Here is a 25,320-nt window from a genome sequence, read left to right as displayed (position 1 = left end):
TGTTTCACGCCTCCTTTCATTACGCATTTCCTCTTTGGTGAAGTCTAAGTGGGCACCCTATATAAGAGCTTGCACACCATTGTTCGGGGTTCCTTTCCTCCCTCCCTGTGTGGGGTGAGCGGGGGACCCTGTTGCAACAGTTTAATAAATATGCTTACTAGCTGCTTTGCTTCTCAATATATTCTGGTTGGCCTGGTTGGTTATTTTTTACCGATAGAGAACCTACTTAAGGACTCTATTTGGGCTCTTGGATACCTCAAGGGAAAACGAGCAGTATTTTCTTATAACATTTGGAAACAGCATCATTTTTATTAGAGCAACTGATGAAGGTGGAAGCCAACATGTTTCGCTTTAAGAAATTAAATTTTCTGTTTTCTACTCACTGTAAAGATACAAACAAACAAACACACTTTCTTTTTCTTTAAAAAGAGGCCATGACCTAAACCCGTCTCCAGAGGGCAGCCTACGCTGGCAAACTGCATTTTATAAACAAGAAACAAGCCCTGATTTTCTCCCCAACCTCATGTATCCTACCTCAAAAATGAGAAACAGCTGGGAGAAGTGTCCTGTCCCTGGCAATGTTGCCAGAATGTATATGTAGGTGATCAGCCTTTTGGGGGAAGGTTTAAAAATGGAACGCCTTTGGTCCTGGGGGGATTTCCTCCCTCTGTGTTAAGAGATGCAGGAGACAAATAGGTACTAATTAGCTGTGGAGAGAGCCTTGTGGCTCCCTGACCTTTCGCTCTAATCCATTTGGAACGGAGCACCCTATTGAAATATGTTTGTGCCAAGGCAGGACAGTCAGTGTAGCTCAGGCTGCTGCATGATGCCTCTTCGGCTAGAGACCTTGACAGATCCATAAGTGTAGAAGAAGAAGAAGAAGAGTTTGGATTTGATATCCCGCCTTTCACTCCCCTTCAGGAGTCTCAAAGCGGCTAACATTCTCCTTTCCCTTCCTCCCCCACAACAAACACTCTGTGAGGTGAGTGAGGCTGAGAGACTTCAAGGAAGCGTGACTGGCCCAAGGTCACCCAGCAGCTGCAAGTGGAGGAGCGGAGACGCGAACCCGGTTCCCCAGATTAGCAGACTACCGCTCTTAACCACTACACCACACTGGCTCTGTATGTGTATGTTCCCCTTTTCCCCTTTCCCCCGATAACGGTTTGCAACGGTCCTTTTACATCTTTCGTTTTGTAATTTAAGGCTTCTGCCCTCCCAGCCCATCTTCCAGGCTTTCAGTGTTGCGCTGCATTCCTTCGTCCCCTCTGCTGCTCCTCAGAAGTGCTATATGCTGGTATCCAATGCGGCTTTGGTGCACGGATGGAAGACGAATGAAAGGGTAGGTACCAGTGGAACGGGCAATGCTGGCTTTTCTTTCTATTTGTGGCTCTTTCAGGCATATTTCTTGCGAATCATGAATGTGACGTTGCAGCCTGGGACTCCTTTCCAGGCTGGTGTTTTTCTGCAACATGCAATTGTAATGGATTAGTGGTGGAATTATCCCGGGCCGTCCACACATTGTGTTGCTTTCTTAGCATTCCTGTTGAGATGCGACAGGTGCACGCAATCTTCGCTTTCTGGAAACAATTGAAGACATGCTTGTTCTGACAAGCTTTCCCAGGATCAAAGCAGTTTGATCAAAAAGGATAAAACGATATATATTTTTCAATGAAAACAACGGACAACAATAATTGAAAGCAATTGAACAAATTTAAAGCAGCAATAAACAAATAACTGAAATAAGCATGAACATTCTGGCTATCTTGGTAGGCTTGTCTAAAGAAAAATGCTTTCAGCAGGAGCTCAAAAGAGTACAGTGAAGGCACCTGCCTGGTATCAATAGGCAGGGAGTTCCAAAGTGGGTTCTTCTGTCTTGATTTAAATATATATATTTCTGTGTTTGCAACTCTTTTTACGTGTAAATCGCCTTGTGGTGGTTGTTTAGAAGATGATTAATAAATCAGTAACAACCACAATATAATGTTTTGTAATACCTCCTTAATGTTGTTGCATTATTGCCATCTGGAGGGACACTCTTGTTCCACAGAGCAACAAAAGTGGAAGGAAAAACAATAACTCCAGAACACTGGCAGTATGAAAAGTTAGAGGATTTTATCAGGAAGTTGTAGGACACACAATGATTGCAAATGAAGCAGTCTGTCCACCCTGGAACTTTTGCAGACACAAAAAGTAGGCAAAGTGGGATTGCATCTCTCTGCCCTGAATGTCAGCACAAATCATGTGTCTCTTATTCCCATCTAGTTTCACTCTTTGAATTCAACCGTCACGCTGTCTCATTGTAACAGGAGCAGTATATGTTCTCTTGCGGGAACGGGGCACATTTTCTTGTTATGTTTTCTTGATCTCTCGCATAATATTGAAAATTGTCAGCTACTTGGCTGACAGTGCTATTTGACTCAGTTCAGACAAAATGGCAAAATGTAGCTCGGAGCTATGAAAGCAAGGCTTGAAAGAGGCACACCCCCCCTCGCATCCTCAGAGTAATTGGCTGCTTCCTGGGTTTTAGAAAACCATAGCTGGTTGTTACGTCGAAACAGGAAACTATGGGTTGGGTCCAGAGATCCCTAAACGGAAGTCTGCTCATGAACCAGGGTTCTTTCATCTCCTGCAAGTGGAAGGGTGCCGTGGGTGTGTGGGTGTGTGTGTGTGGTACAGCCATTTTTATGGGAAATGGCAAGGGGGCTGCAGGCAGCAGTGAAATATTTGTGTAAGTCTCTGCTGGATTGCAGCCTCTTCTGCAAATGGAAGGGCACTCTCGTTTGGATATCCGAGTCTATGGGTTTCAAACCATAACCAGACACCGGTTTGCAATTCTGATTTGCAGGACAGTTGTAAACTACAGCTTGGCAGTTCAGATGCAATGACAAACCATGGTTTGCCACAAACCAGAAAGTAGTACAAAATGAGAAGGAAACTTTGTATGAGCTTTAGACTTCCAGTTACCTTTGTGTAGCACCAAACTATGGACTAGCCTTTGTCTTGGAAATTTGATGGCTCGACTTTGCTGGTGCATATTTTTGAAATGTTATTAAAGTCTAGTGTTTGGGAGCCGTTCTGTTTAGAGTAGGTGGCATAAGACTTTTTTATTAAAAAAAATCAGTATCTGAAATGATCTGTGCTGCAAAACCTCTCTTGGAAGCAGTTCTCTCACAGCCATGTTCCCGCTTCCAATACTCTCTTGGGAACAGTTACAGATGGGTAGCCGTGTTGGTCTGCCATAGTCAAAACAAAAAAAAATTCCTTCCAGTAGCACCTTAAAGACCAACTAAGTTAGTTCTTGGTATGAGCTTTCGTGTGCATGCACACTTCTTCAGATACGCAAGTTCCCAAGTCTCTTGGGAACAGTTAGGGTTAACAGATTTGTAATGCCAAATGAAGAACATGCTGGCCATTTGACTTTTCCTCCCAAATCCCAAACATGTTTGCTTTCTCCCTGCCTGCCTCTTTTTGAATCTGAGAAATATGAAAAGGAACAACATATTCTGGCTTGCAGAAGATAAAGCAGAACGGCTCGGGGAAGCTGATCGATCAGTGGAATTATCTCCACGAATTGCATGTAAGACATGCATTGATTGAAGACAATGCAGAACGGGCGAGGTGTCCTTTTACACTAGCATTCTCTATTTAGAGCCGCTAATGGAGGGTGGCAGGGTGGTGAGTGTGTTTGTTCCAGCCTGGCTGCCAAATTTCCTAACGGGGACCCACTCGATCACGCAAGCCTTGTCCTTTTTCTTCTTTGGCACTCGCTAGTTCTGCGTGCATTTGCCGCTATCTGAACGCCTCTCCTCTGCAAAGCACAGTATAATAGTGTTATTTGCAAACAAAAATATTGACTTGCCTCAAGTGCCCCTATCTAAACATGGTTGTTTATCACATTTGCATCACTTCCTTCAATAAACTCTTTTTTTCTGCGGGTGGAGCTTAATGGCTAAGATCTATGATCCAGGAAGTTCGCTGTCTGAATTTTGCCTCTGTCGCTAGGGAATGAGACTGATGCACATAGCTTCAGCTGAGAGCGGCAGGAAGCTGGTTTGTAGCAAAACAGACCATTGTTCCATTTTGTTCAGTACTATCTAAACCAGGGTTCCCCAAACCTGGGTCTCCAGCTGCTTTTGGACTACAATTCCCGCCATTCCTGCCTACTGGTCCTGCTAGCTTGGAGTTATGGGAGTTGTAGTCCAAAAACAGCTGGATACACAAGTTCGGGAAACACTGATACACTCACAGGGAATGGCTCTGCAGGGTTTCAGACGGGGCCTTTTCCAGCACTAGCTAGACATGCTGGTTCTTGAACTTGGGACCTTTTGCATGCAGCTGTGAAGAGCCTTCTGGAAACATTCACTTCAGGTTTCTATTTGTTTATTTGTCATTTAATCTCAATCAGACAGAGGTACATCTTAGCTGTGGTTAGTGGAAACAAGGTGTCCTCAAGCCATCGTTCATGGGGGTGGGGAGGGCTGCTGATGGCTACTAGCCATGATGGCTATGCTCTGCCTCCACATCTGGAAGCATCTGCTTGGCTATTGTGTAAACAGGACTGCTGTACTACATGGGCCTTTGGCCTAATCCAGCAGGCTCTTCTTATGAGAAATTAAATTCAGTTTTCATTTAATGGTGCACTTGCCGAGTTCATACTTTCCGAAACAATATACCCTTCCAAAACGACATAGCCCTCCTTCAAGAGTTGCACATGAGATACCAAGAGAAACTGAGATTGACATAGTTGCCCTAGGACAAACAAGCTAGCCTGGCCCAGTGGATTAAAACTGCCTCAGAGACAAGCATTCTGGGTAGTTTGAGGTAAGTCTCCCCACCTCCCAACTCGGGGCCTCATGTGGGGGGCTAGCAGGGAGAATCAGCCCTCCCTATGTTTTGAGGCCTCGTGACTATTCCTGTTGAGCACTTGTACAGTGGTACCTCGGGTTAAGTACTTAATTCATTCCGGAGGTCTGTTCTTAACCTGAAACTGTTCTTAACCTGAAGCACCACTTTATCTAATGGGGCCTCCTGCTGCTGCTGCTGCGCCACCGGAGCACGATTTCTGTTCTCATCCTGAAGCAAAGTTCTTAACCTGAAGCACTATTTCTGGGTTAGTGGAGTCTGTAACCTGAAGCGTATGTAACCTGAGGTACCACTGTATTGTCAATCAACCTATTCAGTCCTATGCACTGTGTTTCACAGGCAAAAGTAAGCCCGTCCCCCACCCTCAAGGGCAAATAAGCATTGTGAAAAGGAGAGAGAAGTATTGGGGATGGAGGGATATGGGCCAGTGGAGTCACACCCTTATTCAAAAGTTAGGTCTTCATTGTTGGCAATGAGGATCAAGAGAATTTCTGGCCAACTCAATGGATTCTGTACAGTGATGGCATAGCAAACCATAGTTTGGTGTTACAAGAATGGGCATGGCCTCCCACTGGGCTCACACTTCCCTTCCTCCGGTGTAGTCAAAAAGAGATCAGAAGCTTTCCCGTCTGTTTAGTGCGTTGCCTGAACCCTCATCTGTGCCTAACCATAACTATGGTTGATGAAAACAAGGCAGATTCATAAGCTTCACAAGTTTCCATCAACTGGTATTCAGACACATTGCTGCCTCTGACTGTGGAGGCAGAGCACAGCCATGCTGGGTAGCCATCAACATTATTATTTTTATTATTATTTATTGAATTTATATACCGCCCTATACACGGAGGTCTCAGGGCGGTTCACAGAACAAAATCAAAATACAAATCCACAAAATACCGGTATATAATCAAAATATAAACCCAATACCCCCTTCTCCTCCATGAATTTGTCTAATCCTCTTTTAAAGCCAATCAAGTTGCTTCTTGCTCATCCTTATACCTTTCACACACATTTTTTGCTCACCCAATAGCCAAATTACAAGGGGTAACAATGTGGAGGGGGGAGGGTGCCCTCTTGGGGGGGGGGGCTTCAAATTAACAGCATCCTCTGTTTTTGCACCCACAGACTTTATCAGTGACCCAGGAAGTGAGCTGTAGGAATACAGATAAAAGCCAGGGCTTGGGAGATAAGGAAGTGGCTGAAATGCCTTGTGTAGTGGCAGATAAAGCGGAATGCCTGTTATGGCAATGTCCACAGAGGCTTTGTTTCTTAATGCAGTCAATAGCTGCAGGGCGCCTTGGTGGTTTGGCCCAGCGACAAGGCCAAAGGGGGAGGGAATGGGGACGCTGTATCAAGGATCCCCGTTGCATAAGACGCTTCGCTTGAGCATGGGAGGGTCTCGCGTTTCCGATTACATAAAGAAGTTTGCGGTAAGCAAATATATATATTTATATATTTGTAAATATATATATTTTTAAAAGTAACTTTAAAAACTGCTTGTATGTAAGGTCTAATTGACTGTGTTGCATTTTGTCTCAGATATCCAGACCCTTTCCAAGTTAGCTGAAGCTGTTGCAGCTAACTTAGAGATGTGTGCAGGTTTTGGTTTTAATTGTATGTTACATTTTTTTTTGGTAAATCTCATTGATGTGCACTGTTTTGATACATGCTACGCTGCAGTCCTGTCTGATGAATAGTGGCATAAGAGAGGACCAGATTATGATAATAATGAATAAAAAGTCATAAATACAACAAGGGATCTGTGTGTGTGTTTGTCCAGAATGGATCCTATTTAAATTACGTATTTTCATTTTGTTCTGCTTTTCTTCCAAATCTTAGCACCATTGTGTTGTTGTTTTCCTCTGTCCTGCCCTATATGTGTTAATAATACATCATCATTGGAGGTTGTGGGGTAAGGTCTGGAAAACTGTCCAGTGTCTGGAAAACTGTCCACTGGAAAACTGTCACAAATCATGCAAAGAGAGGGATGAACTTCAAGGAGTTTCCTGCTGAAAACTGTTCAGTTATTCTTCTTTTTGCCCAAGAAAGCAACACAGCATAAAATGAAAATCAGATAGGTGGGACTTGGGGAAGCCCACTTAACAATGTTTAGAAAAATAAGGATATGACAAGAATTTGTTTGTATTGTTTGTCTTTTCTGTTTGTGTTTTTTATTTGTGTTATAAAATGAATAAAAAAATTTGGGAAAGAAAGAAAGAAAGAAAGTTAGATTCTTCGTTTCTAGTTTTTCTCTATGTCACTTAATCATTTATCAGAGATGGCAGGGAGAGAGGGAGCTTTTGAGGGGTGGGGAATGAGTAATAACCTTGGTGGTTTACTTAAAGGATAGAAACCTTTGCTTTTAAATGTGCATTCCTCTAATCCTGGGATTGGGGACCTTGTGACACTCCAGATGTTGTTGAGCTCCATCACTCATCAGAACCAGCCAGTAAATCTAGAAGTGAGAGTTGTAGCGGAGGCCTAAAGTTGTCCACAGTTTTTCTAATCCCTTAAATCCACAATTTATTTTCAGCAAAGAACAGTAATGCAGCTAGGGCTGGACTTTGGTGCTAAAATTCTAGGCCCCACAGCCCTTCCCTGCTCCACCCACAAATGACCACCCGGTTAAAGGCAGATGGTGTGGCAGTTGCAAATAGGCTCCATATCAGCGCCTGACTTGGCACTGATATCGTAGAATATCAGTTGTCTCCATCACCGTCATTTTATAATTGACGGGCAACCAGCCAACTATAGAGATGTTATGGTAGTTACAGGTGCTCCTACAGTGGCGTAGCGTGGGTTGTCAGCACCCGGGGCACGGCAAGTAATTTGCGCCCCCTAACCCGTGGATTTGTGCCCCCTAACCCTAACCCCCAGATGTTGCGCCCGGTGCGGCCGGCCCCCCCTGCACCCCCCACGCTACGCCACTCTGCTCCTCTTACGGTTTTCACCTTGAAAATATATCATACTTTCCTACATCAGAATGAGGGCTTATTTCCAAGCAAATGTGTTGATCGTTAGATGGCCACCAACTTGGATAGCTTTAAAAGAGGGTTGGACAAAGTCATGGACGATAATGCTATCAATGGCTGCTAGCCACAATGGCTTGGCTCTGCCTCAGCTGTTGGAGCTGTTGCTTCTGACTACCAGTTGTGGCAAACCACAGGAGGGGAGAGGGCTCTTGCACAAGGGGCCTGCTTGTGGGTAGGTAAGAAATAAAGTAGACAAGAATATTTGTGGTATAAAAAGTTGCAGAATTTTGTCAAGGAGTTGATTGGAAGTGAAACAGTATGTCTACCCTTAAATTTTTGCAGGTACAAACAATATTGAAAACTTCAGAGCATGGGAAGTCACCCAAAAGATATATAATTTGGCATTTAATATTTGGGTTTTTTTATTGTATCATAATTTGGAATGTTTTAATGTGGCTTTTATAGGATTGTTAAAATGGAAAATTTAATAAATATTATTTAAAAAAGAAAAAAAGAAAACACATCATGTATAACTGCCCCAATACAAATGATCATGGATGCACAATGGAAAGGGCATCTGAAGGGACCATTAATGGCCTAACTCCTGTGTCATGGTAAACCAAACCATGGTTTACCTGGGACCACATGAATGCAGCTTCCTAGAGAGTCACTTGCAGCCTCATTGCTCCTTCCATAACTTTTTACTTCTACGTCATGCTGAGCTAAGCCAAAGTTTTGCTCCACATGTACTCTGAACCCAGGCTCATGGGCCCCACCTGCACGTTACATTCTAAGTATCTTCATATGACTTTAAATGGTCATAGGTTCCCTCAAAGAACCGTGGGAACTGTTGTTTGTTAAGGGTGCTGAGAGTTACGGTATTAGGAGACTTCTGTTCCCTGCACAGAACTACAGCCTCCAGTGTGGTTTAAAAATTGACCCCGCTTCGCAGGGAACTCAGGGATTTTGCCAGGCCTGTAGCTCTTTTTAGAGGCAAGTTGATTCATTCACCATTCTGTAGGTGGTCAGTTGCTGCTGGCAGACCAGCCCTGGTAATGTGGCTCCAAGTGGGGAGACACCAAAAGGAAGACATCAAAAGAGTTTATCCCTTTTGGGTATCTCCTTTGGGATATGGTGAGGCTGAGAACATTCCCTTTGATGATGCTTCTGAGCATGGGCTTGCTCCTGGGTGACAGAGAGAAGCAGGTGCAAAGATGTGAGTCAACGTGACTTCTACACGAGGGGTAGATGCTGAGGAGCTGTATCTCTGGTGAAAGTATGAATGTGGCTCATGTATGTAGTTTCAATATGATTGATGGTGCTTCTGGTGGTTTTTGCTCTTTTATATTTGTATTGACTTATTGTATTTATTTATTGATTGTGCATTTGCATTTACTGTACTTCTATTATATCCTGTATTTGTTTTAATTGGTTTCCCGCTTGTGTGTTGGGGGGGGGGCAGTTTAGGCGAAAAGCAGTACAGTGGTACCTCTGGTTACAAACTTAATTTGTTCTGGAGGTCTGTTCTTAACCTGAAAATGTTCTTAACCTGAGGTACCACTTTAGCTAATGGGGCCTCCCACTGCCGCCACGTGATTTCTGTTCTCATCCTGAGGTAAAGTCCTTAACCCGAGGTACTACTTCCAGGTTAGTGGAGACTGTAAGCCGAAGCATTTGTAACGTGAAGCATTTGTAACCCGAGGTACCACTGTATATAAATAAACCAATGAATGAATACTGTGGTTAGGTGATCAGAAACTCTTGCTTCTCTACTATCACCCAGAGATCTACCAGTAGATTCAGATTTACCTTCTGTGCACACCTGTGGTAAATAAAATAGTCTTCATTGCCTTTCCTACAGCAGACAGTGAAGGAACCAGGCATATCATTCTTGAGAGCTCATGAGTCAAATCCAGATGTTGCAAGGCACCAATTGGCAAAGTAGTAAGATCCAAGAACTTCTTCTCAAAATACCAGTAGCTTTTAAAAATTAATTAAGCTGTGAATGAAAGAGTTCTTGGTCTGAATTGCATCTCTGCTGTGAATGCACTGGATATACTTCTTGGAAGGACTTGGACCCCTGCCCCCACAGCAAGAAGACAATGGTCTTGGCCTACCTCATAGGGTCGTTGTGAGGTTTGTGACAAGAGAACCAATGTGCAGTGCTTTGAATGCTCGACAGCTAAGTATTACTGTTGCCAGGCATGACTGCTCCTCTGCTCAAGCTGTTACCCCTTCCATGGCTCTCTGTTGTTGTGGAACTGCCGAGCCTAAGCTTCAACTGATAAATTATTCTTGTACGTGCGACTGACGTCAAATGAAAATGTCACAGAGATCTAAGTTGGCAGGTGAGCATGTGCCAGAGAGCACACACTGAGAGGAAGGTTGTGGGAGACCCAGGTATCAAAAGGGACTGCTTGGGGAGCTATTCCCATGGCTGGTGTGGTGGCTGGGAGTTGTCCCTGCCCCTCCAGGAAATACTCCAGTTACTGCTAACGGAAAGAAGATTCTCTCTCTCTCTCTCTCTCTCTCTCTCTCTCTCTCACACACACACACACACACACACACACACGCCTCGGTACAGATGGAACTACCGAAACAAATACATAATCAAAAGCTTGTAAGAATTAGCCTGGCCCAATGATTTCAGCAAGATTCAGGTGCTGCAAACATTTCCAGCGTTAGAGCCTCAGTAATTTTTGTGGGAAAATCATTTTTGAGGGCTAATTATTTTACTGTTAATTGTGGAAACAATGTTGACATGCCATTCTGCGGAGATTTTCTCTCCCCCCATTTTCCTTTTACACTGGGGGCTCTCTTGGCACCGAATGAAGAATTCAGTTTGAGTTGTTTCAGTTGACAAAGGCATGCTGGCAGTAGATATATACTCCATATCGCTGTCATGACGGTCTATTTTTAAATTTCAACTGCCGGCCAAGCTTGGGCGCGGAAGGCATGTATGTGTTTTGATCATTGTGCGCGCATTTCTGCTTTCACAATGCTGGCTTCTTTTAGGCCATACCATGTTGTATCCAGCTCAATTCCATCCTTTCCTTTTGGGACGAAGCAAGGCATTTTATGTGGTTTCAGTGCACACCACTGGCCTTCCCCAAGGAGTAGGGGAAAAACAGCAAAACATTCTTGCCCTCTCCTTTCTCTGGGTAGGGATGTCTGCTACATGACCATTGCCAATTCTCAACATGCTTGGTTATCAACAGCCTCTCAAGGAAAGAATTTTAAACGATTCTGTGACGTCAGAAGGCCAAGAGGGAGGGGGAGACATCCCTCAAGCCCACCGCCAAGTTAAGATCATCATTATAAGCCTGCAGGAGGAATATCTTACATAGCAGCTAATTAGTGACGCCCTCACAAAGTGTTCTAGAATTTTCCTTCCTTTCCAACTCGAGATGGAATTTCATAGAGCTATCCTCTAACTTCAACAAGTAATGGGGCTACCTGCCTAATCCTTTTTTTTTTTTTTGGCCACGATGTCTGAAAACAACCAGGAGATCGACGAAGAGTTTGTAAATAAGTCACGGGTTACGAAAGGGAACAGTTTAAGCACAATGGACCAAAAACTGAACCTTCTCAACGAGAAGGTAGACAAACTGCTGAATTTTCAAGAAGACATGACGGGAAAGCTTCAGAAGGTTAACCAAGGGATCGATGATTTGGGGAAAGGCCTTCACAGGCTCACCGTCTCACGGACGCCTGCCGACCAGATCGGTGGATTAAAAAGGGGCCTGAAATTTGAAGACGGGGTTCACCAAATGGACACCCAAAGCACATGTACCGAGATCCTGAAGCTTATAAAAGTGACCCATCAAGATTCTTCAAAGTACAGGGAGAGGCTGGAGAAGATGGAGAAAATGGTGGACTCGGTGGACAAGGTTGTGAAATGTTTGGGGGAGACTTTCAAAAACTCAAAGGTAGTGGATTTTATCCTGAAGGGTGTTGTCCCTTGGCAGAAAGGGAGCCTGGTTGAAACCGCAGAAGAGGTGAGTCCCCCTCTCCCCACGTTGCTTGTTCAAGACCTCCTGCATTAGTAGAAATCTTATCACATTTATTTAGTGGGATGGGGAACCCATGACCCTCCAGGTGGTGTTGGCCTCTATCAGTCCCAGCTAGCATGATCAATGGCCAGCAATGTTGGGAGCTGTGGTCCAACAATATGCTTTAGATCCCCTCCCACTGTGTATGATTTTATATTCCAGACAACTGGTCTTCAACTGATGAATCAGGACCTTGAAGTGGTAAAAATATATGAAAATATTAAAACAGAAAACCAAGTATACATAACTAAGGAACATATTTTCAATATTTGCTGGATTAATATTTCCCATGGGCAGCTGGCTGACCACTGAGAGAAACTGGATGTAATGTTGATAGTTTTTGAATAAAATTGTTTGTGCCCTGGAACTGTAGGATTCAATGCAAAGTTTAGCATTCTCTCTGTCATGGTATTCTGCCCATCCTTTCATCTGATTATACTTCCTGAAAGAGAAATAAATTTTTAGTTTTCAGGCAGACATATTCTATAAGCCTTTACACTCTTTTTTTGTCTCAGTTTATGAAATGCTAAAAGAGCTGTCTTGACACATAGCACCACTGTTTCATTGTATTTGTTTATGTGTTCAGTTAATTTTATCTGTTTTGCCTTTGTTACGTGTTGTCTAAATTTCGGTAAGTCATCACCAAGAGGGCTGGACCAGATGGTTCCCCCCTTCTGATCCAGCCAATCTCTCCTTAAGTTCTTTTGTCTGGATAGACCTGTTGAGACTCATTTGTAGCAGGAGACAGCGTCAGTATTATCAAGTGTAACAGCATTAGCAAGGGGGTGCAGGCCTGGTGTGCATGTGCGCGCGCACAAAAATCACCCCAGAAATATGTCTCCAGTTATCTGTGTAAGGTCGTGAGTTTAGAGAAGAGCTGGGAGCTGAGTAGTAGGAGAAATGGCAAGGCGGTATGAAGGTAGGCTGCTGGAGACTATAGGGTGCATGGTATATGCATGTGGCAATGTGCTGCAGCTGTCACGGCAAGATCAAACTGCAAGAGAAGCTTCTAGACCTCATGGCACTATGGCACAAACATGTGCATTCCCCCCCCCCCCCGGCCCTTCCTCCTCGCCTCACTCTGGATGCTTTAAGTACTTGGGTCATGTAAAATGTAGTAGTTTCTAATATGTCTATTGTAGTACAGTGGTACCTCGGGTTAAGTACTTCATTTGTTCCAGAGGTCTGTTCTTAACCTGAAACTGTTCTTAACCTGAAGCACCACTTTAGCTAATGGGGCCTCCTGCTGCTGCCGCGCTGCCAGAACACAATTTCTGTTCTCATCCTGAAGCAAAGTTCTTAACCTGAAGCACTATTTCTGGGTTAGCGGAGTGTGTAACCTGAAGCGTATGTAACCCGAGGTACCACTGTAAAGTGACACGTGTGTGTGTGTGTGTGTGTGTGTGTTGCCGACACAGCTCCTTGACAAGGGCAACTCTAGGTAAGCCTCCAGCCTAACGTTAAACATGCAGGGAGTTTCAAACCGCTGGTGCTGCTACACCGAAAGATGCAACTCTGAACGCAGGCAGAACAAACAGCCTTGCAGAAATGTTCATTGCACACATCGAAGTGGTGGAGCAAGGAGGTCGAGAAACCACCTCCTCTTACTTGCTGTGCAGTGATATGGATTGGGTCCAGAGGGAGAGGGCAAGGGAAGGAGCATTGATTTCCGTGGCAAGGACACTGAGGCCATTTTGACCAAACGCTTCCCAGCCTGAATCTGAAAATGACACTGAGGGAAGTAAATGAGGGAAAAGGTTATATAACCTTTGCAAGTTAACTGTGGCAAGTGGGTGGCTATTAGCTGCAATGGCTATGTTCCCCCTCCATTATTGGATGAAGCCCTAAATGGCCTCGGTCCTGTATACCTGAAGGAGCGTCTCCATCCCCATCGTCCAGCCCGGACACTGAGGTCCAGCTCCGAGGGCCTTCTGGCAGTTCCCTCGCTGTGAGAAGTGAGGCTACAGGTAACCAGGCAGAGGGCCTTCTCGGTGGTGGCGCCTGCCCTGTGGAACGCCCTCCCAGCAGATGTCAAGGCAATAAGCAACTATTTTACTTTTAAAAGACAACTGGAGGCAGCCCTGTTTAGTGAAGTTTTTAATGTTTGATGCTGTATTGTTTTTAACACTCGATTGGGAGCCGCCCAGAGTGGCTGGGGAAACTCAGTCAGATGGGCGGGTTATAAATAATAAATTATTATTATTATTATTATTATTATTATTATTATTATTATTATCATCATCATCATCATCATCATCATCATCATCATCATCATCATTATCATCATCATCATCATCATCATCATCATCCCTCTGAATATCCAGCGGCTGAGAATCACAAATGGGGAGAGTGCAGATGCCCTCAGGTGTTGTTTTGGGCTTCTAGTAGGCAGAGTTCTTCTAATGTTCCTTTGCTCATCCCCGACCACAAGATTTTGGGATGGCCACCGACTTGCATGGCTTGTGGGAGGGAGGGATAAGACAAACTCATGAAGGCTAAGACTTGTCAAGAGCTACTAGTCCTGCTCTTGTACTCATTGTCTGCTTGCAGGCTTCCCACTGAGGCATCTGGTTGGTCCCTGGTTGGTTGGGAGAACAGAATATGGGACTAGATGGGCCATTGGCCCTGATCCAGCAGGCTCTTCTTACATTGACCGGACTTTCCCTTTCCCCCCTTTTAGACTAAAGATAAACCAGAAGAAAAAGGTGCAAAAGGGAAGCATGCACCTAGCAGCAAAGGAATCCAGGCAGAAGGCAAGTACTCCTTGAAAGGTATCTACAAAAGAAGCATCACAGTGAACAGATGTGCAGAGCGGGCACAGCATCCATTGCTGAGAAATTTCATGGCACTTTGGCCAATATCAGGACCTTCACTCAAGTTGGGGTCTTAATAAGATAAGAAATGCAACAAATGAGCTAAATGTTTATTTTATTTCTTAATTTCAAATATTCGTTATACATCTTTAGGTGCCAGGCAAAAACATTTCTCTTTAACCAGACTTTTGGTTGATCGACATCCAATGCCCTTTTAAAACGTGTGTGTGTGTGTGGAGGGGGTTATTGGGTTGTTTTTGTTTTTATTGTGATTTTATCTCATGAACTGCCCTGAGATCTGTGGGTATAAGGTGGTATACAAATACAAATAATACAAATACAAATCTGCTCCCAAAGAATCCTGGAAACTGCATTTGTTTCTGTTTCTCTTTTTTTAAAAAAGTGTTCAGTGACTCTTTACTTTCCTTCCAGAGGTACAATTTTCTGAGTGGTTTAACAGTTGATCCCTCTTCCCAGGGAACTCTGGGAACTGTAGCTCTAAGGGGGAAATAGGGGGCCTCCAAACAACTCTCAGCACTCTTAACAAACTACAGTTCCCAGGCTGCAGGTTCGATTCCTGCATTGCAGGGTCCCTTCCAACTCTAAAATTCTATGATTCTAATACTTTCCCCCAGAGAATATACATCCTTATTCAGAGGCTCCCCAAAGTTTTTACAATGAAGACACACCTATCAAGCCTTATTCTTACTTGGGACCAACATACACATTCCATGCAACTGATACAGGGAACATCATTTTTAAGATTCTATGGGAGAAGTAATAACTGTTTGAAATGGTGTGGTGCTGCTTTAAATGTACAGTACAAATGGAGCCCTAGGCAGTGCTCTCCTATCTTTTTCCCTTTTTCCTTTTGCAAAGTGGGCCCTCCACCCCATATATACTGCCTTCCACTAATGGTTCATTCAATGCTTTCTCTGTTGGCATCACTTCTGTCCTTAGGAAACAAAAGGGAGAGGAAGTTGGATGGCAGTGATGGAGCATGTGAAAAGGTGAACGTGGCTGGTCCGGTCCTTTCCAAAGTTGACTGCAGTCCAAGTACGGAACAGCAGGCGGCCCAGTTGGAAACCAAAGAAGCTCAGGGACAGGCAGGTGACCCCAAAGCTTGCCCAAAGCAAAAGGACGCTGCTGGGGTCAGTGCCGTGCTCCAGAACAATGGCCTCTCCTGCATAAGCAGCGGCAATCCAGCTGGATGCCAGAAGACAGACAAAGCCTCTGGCCTGGAAGATCCTCTTAAGAAGCATGTCAATCCAAAAGCAAAGGGAAATGAAAACGAGGATTCCCGGCTTGGTGCTCCTTCTGTGAAAACTGTGCCATCTGCCTCTAAGCCTGGTGGTGAAGTTATACGGACAAGGTAATGGCATAGCCTAGAGGTGGGCAAAGCTTTTTCACCTTGTGAACAAGGCTTCCAGGGACTGCGTGCTCATGGTGGTGGTGGTGGTGGTCAGGGATAAAAGTGGGTGGAGCAACAGAGGTGACTCATAATTTTGTAGGGTAGGCTATGTTCCAACCATGCAACAGCCAGAGTCTTAGAGAGACAGGGCTGTCTCTCCTCCCAGGCAAGCAAGGGGCATGATTGTAATTCAAGGACACATTCTAAGCAGGCAAAAGTTCTCAAGGGAGGCATCAGAGCAGGGTAGCTGAGGGGTAGTGCCTGGGGAATGGGCCTGGGGAAAGCCCTGAGGGCTAGATAGAAAAGCCCAGAGAGCCACATTCAGACATCGGGTTCCCCACCTTTGGCATAGCTTCTTATTTTCTCGTAAAATACTTCTGAATGCCGGTTGCTGGAAAACACAGGAGGAGAGAGTGCTCTCATGTTTGGGTCTTGCTTGTGGGTTTCTCATTGCAGGCATCTGGTTGGCAGCTGTGAGAATAGGATGCTGAGCTGGGTGGGTCATTGGCCTAATCCAGCAGGCTCTTCTTACGTTCTTATCTGGACTGGAGGGCACCATGTTGGTTACTCTTGAACTAGAGTTCGAAAGCTGTATAGAAAATGTGGCCAGGGAGGGGCATTGCTCATGCTACAAGATGCTCTTTAGATCCAGGGTTATATACTTAAAACAAACAAACAAACAAACACAAAAAAATTCCCTCCACTGCAGGCTTCTGGAACAATGTTATTGACAAGTAAATATATTCAGCAACCAGGGACAGCCTGCGCATGAGGCAAGGAGAAGCAATTGGCTCTGGGTGGCAGGCTCTGGACTGTTGCAGGGGGGCGGGGAGAGACAAGGGACCACAAGTTTGCCTAGGTTGTGTCCAGCAGGTGGCAGTATTAGAAAAACAGGCATTGCACCAAACAGGTTGCTTTGTGTTCCTGCCATGTTGAAACCTTGACCAGGCAATACCTTGAACTACGATCAGCTTGGTCATGCTGCAAAAGCTTTCACCTTGCAATAGTCTTAAGTGAAGGAAGTATTCTGCAGACTTAATTAGGGTAGGTCAGCCTTCCGCAACCTCTAGGTGTTTGGAACTACAACTCCCATCAGCCTCAGCTGGCACAGCTGCTCTGAATCATATTTCCAGTAGGAAGAAAAAAACCCACAAAGGTAATACCTTCATTAGGGCCAGCTAAAACAGTGGCTCCCAAAGGGGGCAGTGGGATTATCCAGTGGGGTGCTAAGAGGCAAGGGGGCAGCAGGGAGGTGCTGGAGATGCGAATAACCGCCAGACTTTGAAAAGCTGGTATCAATGGATCAAGTTCATCCATTTGGTCGATTTAATTAAACTAAATAATTTCAATTGGATTTTGACTAAATGTGCAATTAATTGTTACTGCTTTGAATTTTATTGTCGTATTATCTTCTTTAGTGGGTTGTGCAGAATGCAATTGTGAACAATGCTTTTCATGGGGTAGGATAGGGAGCACTGAGGATGAGTTTGTGGAACGAAGGGGGAAGTGGTCCAAATAACTTTGGGAACCACGGAGCTAAAAGTTCACAAGGAAACATCTGAAACTGAAAAGTGTTTGCTCTGCAGGCTTTCGATCAACATGGAAATGAGCGATGCTCAAGACGAAGCGTTGAAGGGGAAAGAAGCTGGTGTTGGAAGCCAAGGAGGCAACAGCAACGGAGCACCAGCAATTTGCCCACCGCTATCAAAAGGTGAAGGAACAAAATGCTTGCCAGACTCTTGTAAAGCTAAGCAGCCCTCGAAGAACAGCAGGGCTGAGCCAGCCCAAGAACCAAGAGGGGCAAAGTCTTCGGAGAAGCAATCTGAGCAGGCGCCCAAACTGATGGGTCCTCCTCCTCCTCCATCACCACTTAAGAAGACCGAAGGGAGAGCAGAGGTCAAATGCAAAATGGCTCCATGCCCAAATTCAGTGGCAAGGGACTCTGGGAAAGATCCAGGAGGCAAAGTGAAAGCTCCCAAGGAAACGACAAGGATAACGAAAGACTCTGTGAAAGACGGCAGATTGGAGACTGTGGAATCGGGTAGCTCACCTGCAGAAAGGGAAGAGAGAAGAAGACCCAGTCAGGTTGCCACGAAACCGACTGAAGATGCTGCGTCTTTAGCAGCCGGTAAAGTGGAGGAGGTCATCATTGGTAAGAAGCGGGACATGTGCTACCCAGACACGCCTGGGTCACATGGACACTACAAATCTAAAATATTTTGAAACTGATTCAGTGGCATTGAGGAGGGGGTTGGACACTATGTCCATTGAGTGCAGTATTGCCCACACTGACTGGCAGTAGCTCTCCAGGATTTCAGGAAGGGGGTTCTTGTGGTCCTACCTGGAGAGGCCAGGAGTTGAATCTGGGACCTTCTGCATGCCAAGCAGATGCTCCTCCAGTGAGCTTTGGCCCTTTCATTAGTTTCATTAGCAGTTTCCTATCAACCCACTGACCAGACAAAGACCTGTTTAGGTCCATCAAGAGAGGGCTTTCATTTTTATTTTATTTTATTATTGGAAATTTTATTTACAACATAACATAAATCCCCCACCCTCCCCAATACAGAAATCCACCTTCATTAAACGTGAACATAACACGGGCTTTCAGACCAGGGTTGGGGGGACAGTAGGGGCTTAATTTGCAAATAGGTCATTGAGATGAATTGGTCAATTCTGGCTCCCTTCAGCTTCTCATTTTTTCCAGTCTTAAATTCCATTCCTTTCATTTCCACTTCACTTTGCATTAAAAAAAAAAGTCCTGATGAAGATTCACCGGTATCTTAGTGTTAATTTGGTATGCCACTTTGCCTAACATGCACAATTTTTGCAAAGAGGTTCCTAATGTAATGCATTTTTGCATCCCAATATATGCATTTTGTATGCACACTTTAACCCCAGTACATGCATTTTTGTACACATTCCCTTGGCTGGTGAAAGGCATGGCAAAACTGTGAGGAAGACAATGATTTTCAAGTGGGTGGGACATCACACAATATAGGCATAATTGCCTATAGCGTACAGACACTCTTGACATTTTAACAGCCTCATGTCAAACTGGTTGGGCAGATTTCAGAAGCACTCGAAGACCTATAGGCTGCATGGAATAATTAGTTGAGCGTACTCACCATAACCAGTTATGATTGGATCAAGTTAATAAATTCTGTTGATCTAATAGATTTTGTTGATTTATTTAAACTAAATAGTTTTACTTGGTTTTTTACTACATGTGCATGCAAGAAAAACTAGTGCCATAAGCACCATTTGTTTCTGCTTCAGACGACAGCCCTCCGCCTCCTGCTCCTTTTGAACATCGGATCGTGAGCATCAAGCAAACTGAGCTGACGGCGTGTTACTCTGTGTGCCATCACGAAGTCTTGGGAGGGTGAGTCCCGCTAAAACGCCCTCCTTATTATTTTTATATATTTAAAAATCATACCAGGTATGATAACATTTAAACCCAGGGGTGAGAGACGGGATATGGTTGCCAAGCCAGAAGAAGAGGGAAGATCAGTGTTGCCCAAAGTGGGCAGTTGTGGCTGCTGGGGGTTGGTGGGGTTACCTAAGCAAGCAGGGGTGCCAACTTTAATAAAATATTGGAAGGAGGCCCCGGTAAGCCATATCCTGCATAAGCGATCACATGATGTGGTGCATGCACACCATTTGAATGGCAATGCCCATCAACTTAGGGGGAGCCTGCCCCCCTCAAATATTTTATTGTGGGGCTGAAGACGCCTCGGAGTTGACTCCTAAGCAAGGGGGTAGCAGCGGGGCACTGGAGATGTAAATAACTATCAGACTTTGAAAAGCTAGTACCACCGGATCAAGTCCATCAGTTTTGTTGAATTAATTCAACTATATCATTTTAATTGGATTTTGAATACATGAGAAATTAATTGTTACTGTTTCTATTTTTTAATCATTTATCTTTATAATTATCATTATTATTCATTTCATTTCTATACCACTTTATATATTTTATAAACAATAATCTAAAAGCGGTTTGCAATAAAGCATCAAATGAAACAATCCAGAATAAGACCTTACACAAGAAAGTCAAGTATAAAATAGAGTACATTCCAAGCAACTTGATTAACGGGAACCTGAAATACTACCTGAAAAGATTTCAAAACAAAACATTGCCAAGGAGGTGAAGTACAGAATACATTTAACGCAGCAGAGTAAACAACAGCAACAAACTCAAAACCAATTATCTTAACATTATAAAGGAAGTCGAATGTAAAATGCACATTTAAAACAACATAATTGGTGAGAGAATAAAGTATTATCTTAAGCATGGACCAATGATGCTGCTGTTGCTATCAGTCTTGCCAATGTTGGTTCATGTTAGGCAGTGGCTGTGGACGTTTGGGCTTTATGACCTGGGTCTGCACTAAGAGGCAGCTAAGATGGTCTTCCTTAGTGTGTTGTGCAAACCGCAGTTCTGAATAATGCCCTTTTAATTCCCACAGTGGTTTAACAACTAGTCTCTTTTCCTAGGAGACTCTGGAAACTGCAGCCGTATGGATCTCCTAACAATTCTCATAACCCTTAACAAACCAGAGTTCCCAGGATTCTTTGGGGTGGAGCCATGCCTGTTTAAAGTGCTATGATACTGCTTTAAACACGTAGAGCAGATGGGGCCTTACTCAGGTCCTTTCATGTCAATGGGTCTATCTTGGGTAGGACTTAGTGGAGAAAACCCTACAATGTTACTTTGACATTTCCCAACATCTGGACTGAGGTTGTAATGTAGAAATTGAGAACGCCCGCCCGTAGCTATTGACTCTGGCATCATTTAGAAACAAACAGATTTAGCACAGAAATATCCACTCGAAGGAAGCTTTGGTAATGTGTTGCTAAAGGACAGAGACCAGGCGTGTCCAGTTACGGAACCCAACGCAGACCACCGTCAGGTTGTCATTCCACGGTGAAAACGAGGAATACAAATGGGGTGTAATATTTTAATGTAAGCAGTGGACAACTGGCTGGAAAGATCAAGCCTAATCCCCCCCTAAGCTGGGAGAAAGAAGAGCCCTTAGACCTCCCGACCTCCACGATTCCGTTCCCTTTGTACCAAGTTATTTTTAATTGACGATAAGAATAGTTTGTCTCCGGAGGCGTCTGCGGTGAGTGGGCCTCTAAGCCGCTTCCCCTCCGGGCTTCACTGCTTTGTCTTCTCCATCAACAGGGGGCGTTTTGGTCAAGTTCACAAGTGCACCGAAAAGTCAACGGGACTCTGCCTGGCAGCCAAGATCATCAAAGTGAAAGTAGCAAAAGAAAGGGTAATTATATCCTCGTTAAAAATAAAAAAGCAAGGCAAAGAGTGGGGACCTTTTCTTTCAAGCCAAGTCTAGGCATTGCCTCCAAGCAAGATATCCTACTCTCCCTTTCTAGCTGTCTCTCTAAACCCCATGGCTACAGAGCATCCTCAGTCCTGATTAGGTTGTTCTAGGGCTCTTCTGCTCTTTGGGGTTTTTTTTTTTTAAAGCTTTTTTAAAGCTTTTTTTGTGCATTTTTGCAAACCTTGAGGTCTCCCCAAACATGGTGATACCAACCTCCTCTCTCAGCTGAATCTGTTTTGGTTACAAACTTGGCAGCACTTGCCAGTTGAGTTCGCTGTTAGAAGGACTGGATAGAAGGACTGGATAGTTCTTCCCACAATCTAAAGCCTAGTGGGGTTAGATCCTGGGACTAATTGGGGTTTGTGAGAAGAGATCAGGAACGGTACGCAGGTACACAGTACACAGGTTTGCATTTGATCACAAATAGCAGATCCAGGCATGCAAATGCACAACAGTGAATATTGATTCCTTTTAGGTTATGCACTTGGTTTGTGGTGGGCAGTTTGCTGGTGCGACCCAAAAACCTTTTAACTGGAAGCTAGACTCCATTGAAATCAGCAAATCACACTTCCAGGCTGCTTGCATTTTGGGATACAGCGTACTCCCAAGCAAGCTATTGTTTATGGGAAAGTGTCAGGCTTTGGGGGCTCGGCTTCCTCCCCCCTTGGCTGTAGATAAGCAGTACAAAGAGAAAGCAGTCTCTTACCAGTAACAGAAATGTTTAATGAATGCAGCAAAAGAACAAGCAACCATTCTCGGAGTGCAGGTGCTCCCAGTTAAGGTTCCGTCCATTTCCCTCTAGTCACTTCCGTCCTCTCATCTCCTAACCTCCTGATCTCTCAGCCATTGAGCCTTTTGCACAGCCACCTTATCTAATCTCCCAGCCTTGGGACTGAGAGGCTGCACATCTTCCAGTGAGAGAGAGAGTCGCCTAGCTCACGCTCTTCCCGTCCTTCTTCTTGCTGTTCTCCTCCCAGTTCTGTCCGACTATTGTCTTCTGAATTGTGCCCCTCAGCAAACCATTGTTCCAAATCAACACTACTCCACTGCTCCTGTGGAGTTTCAGGATCCTGGCCATGAGCAGGGGGAGGGGAGGCTCCCACCATTAGTCATCAGAGTTGTACTTCTCAGCCTGGTTTCTGACAGAAAGCCACCTTAGCAGTGCAGGATCACCCAGATCCCAGAGCCCTAGCAATGGACAAATAAGTCAATAGAAATAAGTTCATAGAAATCTCACTGGAACCCGCCATTGTTGCTGTGCCTGTGTGGGTGCCGCCATGTTACCCAGCTAAGGGAGGCTGCAGCGGGTGGGTTGGTGTGGCCTGCAACAGGTGGGGGGCAGCTTTCTGTTTCGCCTCAGGCTGCTCCTGCTGTGTGCCTTCTAAACCCTCCACCCCACTGAAACGCAACGTCTGCAGACTGCTGCTGACGCTCACAATACTCTTAATCTCTAATATTTCAGGAGGAGGTGAAAAACGAGATCAACATCATGAACCAGCTAAACCATGTGAATTTGATCCAGCTCTATGATGCTTTTGAGTGCAAGAACAACCTCACCTTAATCATGGAGTAGTGAGTCATAAAATATCTTTTGAGTGTCTTGTGCGAGCAACTGCAGGAGAAACGCTACAGAACTTGTCCGTTATAACATTGCATAAACCTGCCCTCCCCGCCGGGTGCCTTCCAGATGTTTTGGACTACAACTCCCATCATCCTTGATCACTGGCCAGACTGGCTGGGGCTGATGGCAGTTGTAGTTAAGGGCACAAGGCTGGCAAAGGTTTGAGCAAACAAAATAATACATAATATATAAAACAGCTTGGGTTGTCCTTTATTCCCAACTTTACCAATTGAAATTGAACCTTTCTGATCTATTGATAAATCAGCTAAACCTGTGATCCTGTGCACACTACAGGATGAGTTCTACTGAGTTCCACTCCTGTTCCCTCTCACAGAGCTACAATTCCCAGCGTGGTTTTATCACCAATCCCTCTTCCTAAGGGGCTCTGCGGACTGTAGCTTTCTGAGGTCTGCTAGCACCTCTCAGCACCCTTAACAAGCTACAGTTCCTGGGATTCTTGCGGGGGGGGGGGAACTGTCACTGTTTAAGTGGTATGGTACTGTTTTAAATAGGGATGGGGTGGTGCTGTGGTCTAAACCACTGAGCCTAGGGCTTACCGATCGGAAGGTTGGCAGTTTGAATCCCCGCGACGGGGTGAGCTCCCATTGCTCTGTCCCAGCTCCTGCCAACCTAGCAGTTCGAAAGCACACCAGTGCAAGTAAATAAATAGGTACTGCTGTGGCAGGAAGGTAAACAGCATTTCCATGCGTTCTAGTTTCCGTCACTGTGTTCTGTTGCGCCAGAAGCAGTTTAGTCATGCTGGCCACATGACCCAGAAATGCATATTGTTCAAATTGCAAGACAAGGGATTTTCACTAAAGATTAGGAAGTACTTCTTGGTGGTGCAAGCTTTCTGACAGTGGAATAGGCTGCTTTGGGAAATGGTGGACTTAGGCTGGATGGCTCAGTTGGTATAGTTGGCTAAATAACTTTTGATGTCCTTCCAACACTTATGAGCCTATGACTGATGTCTGCTGAAGTTGGGACCTAATGTATGTAAATCAATTGAGCTGAAAAGAGGATACCCATCTCACTTCCATGTTCTGCTCTGTCTCCCTATTAGTGTCGATGGTGGTGAACTGTTTGACCGGATCACAGATGAAAACTACAACCTCACTGAACTAGACGCTATCCTTTTCACCAAACAAATATGTGAGGGCATCTATTACCTGCACCAACAGTACATCCTTCATCTGGATCTGAAGGTGATGGAAATTTCTACTCCATGCCAATTTATAGCCAAAATAATTACAGCTTATGCAATTGCAGCAAAGAAAATCTGAGCAAGAATTTTGAACCAAACCCCCGTAAGAACAACCCCAAGAAGTTCCAAGGTTGATTTTAAATTTGATTCAGTTTTAACCAGAGATTATAGGAGACTTCTGCTCCTATTTGTTTGTGCATTTTTATTTATTGCATTGACTTATGGCTATGAACAATCAATATTTATTGTATTGTTAAAATTCAGTTACAGATGGGTAGCCGTGTTGGTCTGCCATAGTCAAACTTAGTTGGTCTTTAAGGTGCTACTGGAAGGAATTTTTTTTGTTAAAATTCAGTAACACCTCCCATTCACAATCCAGTGAGAATGGTGGCCCCATTTTTTCTGACCTTTTTATACTTTACTTACTTAAAAAAAACAGGTTTTTTGTTTGTTTTAAAAACACAGCTTTATCATAATTTATGGTTATGTGTTGTTGATATCTGTGTTGCCAAAGTCAGCTGGTAAGCTTCATGGCTAAGTGAGGATTTCAACCCGGGTCTGTCTGGTCCTAGTCCAACAGGCTAATCACAACACTTCATTTGAAATATCAAAGTCAGGCATCCAAGGCTAAAACCCAGTGGGCAAAATTCATCATGTTTTGGCGCCTGAGCAAATAGCATTTGAGCTTGGGGCTTTCCCCTTGCCATGCTGAAACATAATTTTACACAGATGAGCTTTGTAATCACATACAAAGATTGCAGATGACGACTTCTCAGATTAATCTAAGCATGCCTTCTTCTTCCTCTGCAGCCTGAGAACATACTGTGTGTGAATCGCACAGGAAACCAGATTAAAATAATTGATTTTGGATTAGCAAGGAGGTAAGCCTCCCCACCCCTCTTCTTTTGGCTGCTAATTTTTTTTAATCTAATACTTTATATCCATGTTTGGGAGTTCACATAATAAGACCCGCTAATGCAACAGGTTTTCCCCTTTCTTCTTCCCCTGACCCCACACCCCTTGGCTCTTGAGGGGATGTTGG

The 25,320-nt window shown here is 44.4% G+C and overlaps 1 protein-coding gene across 7 annotated transcripts in view; it reads left to right on the top strand.

The window, feature by feature from the left end:
* Window positions 1–574: 574 nt before the first annotated feature.
* Window positions 575–25,320, top strand: part of MYLK3 (myosin light chain kinase 3) — a 30,579-nt gene continuing 5,833 nt past the window's right edge. Inside the window, exons 1-10 of one of the 7 annotated variants that reach the window (XM_028740240.2) lie at window positions 575–597; window positions 1,204–1,339; window positions 14,568–14,640; window positions 15,661–16,072; window positions 17,698–18,263; window positions 19,388–19,493; window positions 21,300–21,393; window positions 22,916–23,025; window positions 24,138–24,279; window positions 25,089–25,159. In XM_028740240.2, coding sequence (XP_028596073.2) covers window positions 590–597; window positions 1,204–1,339; window positions 14,568–14,640; window positions 15,661–16,072; window positions 17,698–18,263; window positions 19,388–19,493; window positions 21,300–21,393; window positions 22,916–23,025; window positions 24,138–24,279; window positions 25,089–25,159 — 1,718 coding nt within the window. In that variant the 5' untranslated portion in view covers window positions 575–589. Of the gene's footprint in view, window positions 598–816; window positions 865–1,203; window positions 1,340–6,144; window positions 6,294–11,136; window positions 11,834–14,567; window positions 14,659–15,660; window positions 16,073–17,697; window positions 18,264–19,387; window positions 19,494–21,299; window positions 21,394–22,915; window positions 23,026–24,137; window positions 24,280–25,088; window positions 25,160–25,320 lie in introns of those variants that run through there. The other 6 variants (XM_028740239.2, XM_028740244.2, XM_028740242.2 and 3 more) reach the window with 6 other exon arrangements.

The sequence above is a fragment of the Podarcis muralis genome, chromosome 7, assembly GCF_964188315.1.
Source record: "Podarcis muralis chromosome 7, rPodMur119.hap1.1, whole genome shotgun sequence".
Classification (NCBI taxonomy): domain Eukaryota; kingdom Metazoa; phylum Chordata; class Lepidosauria; order Squamata; family Lacertidae; genus Podarcis; species Podarcis muralis.
This window is presented reverse-complemented; position numbering and strand designations above follow the sequence as displayed.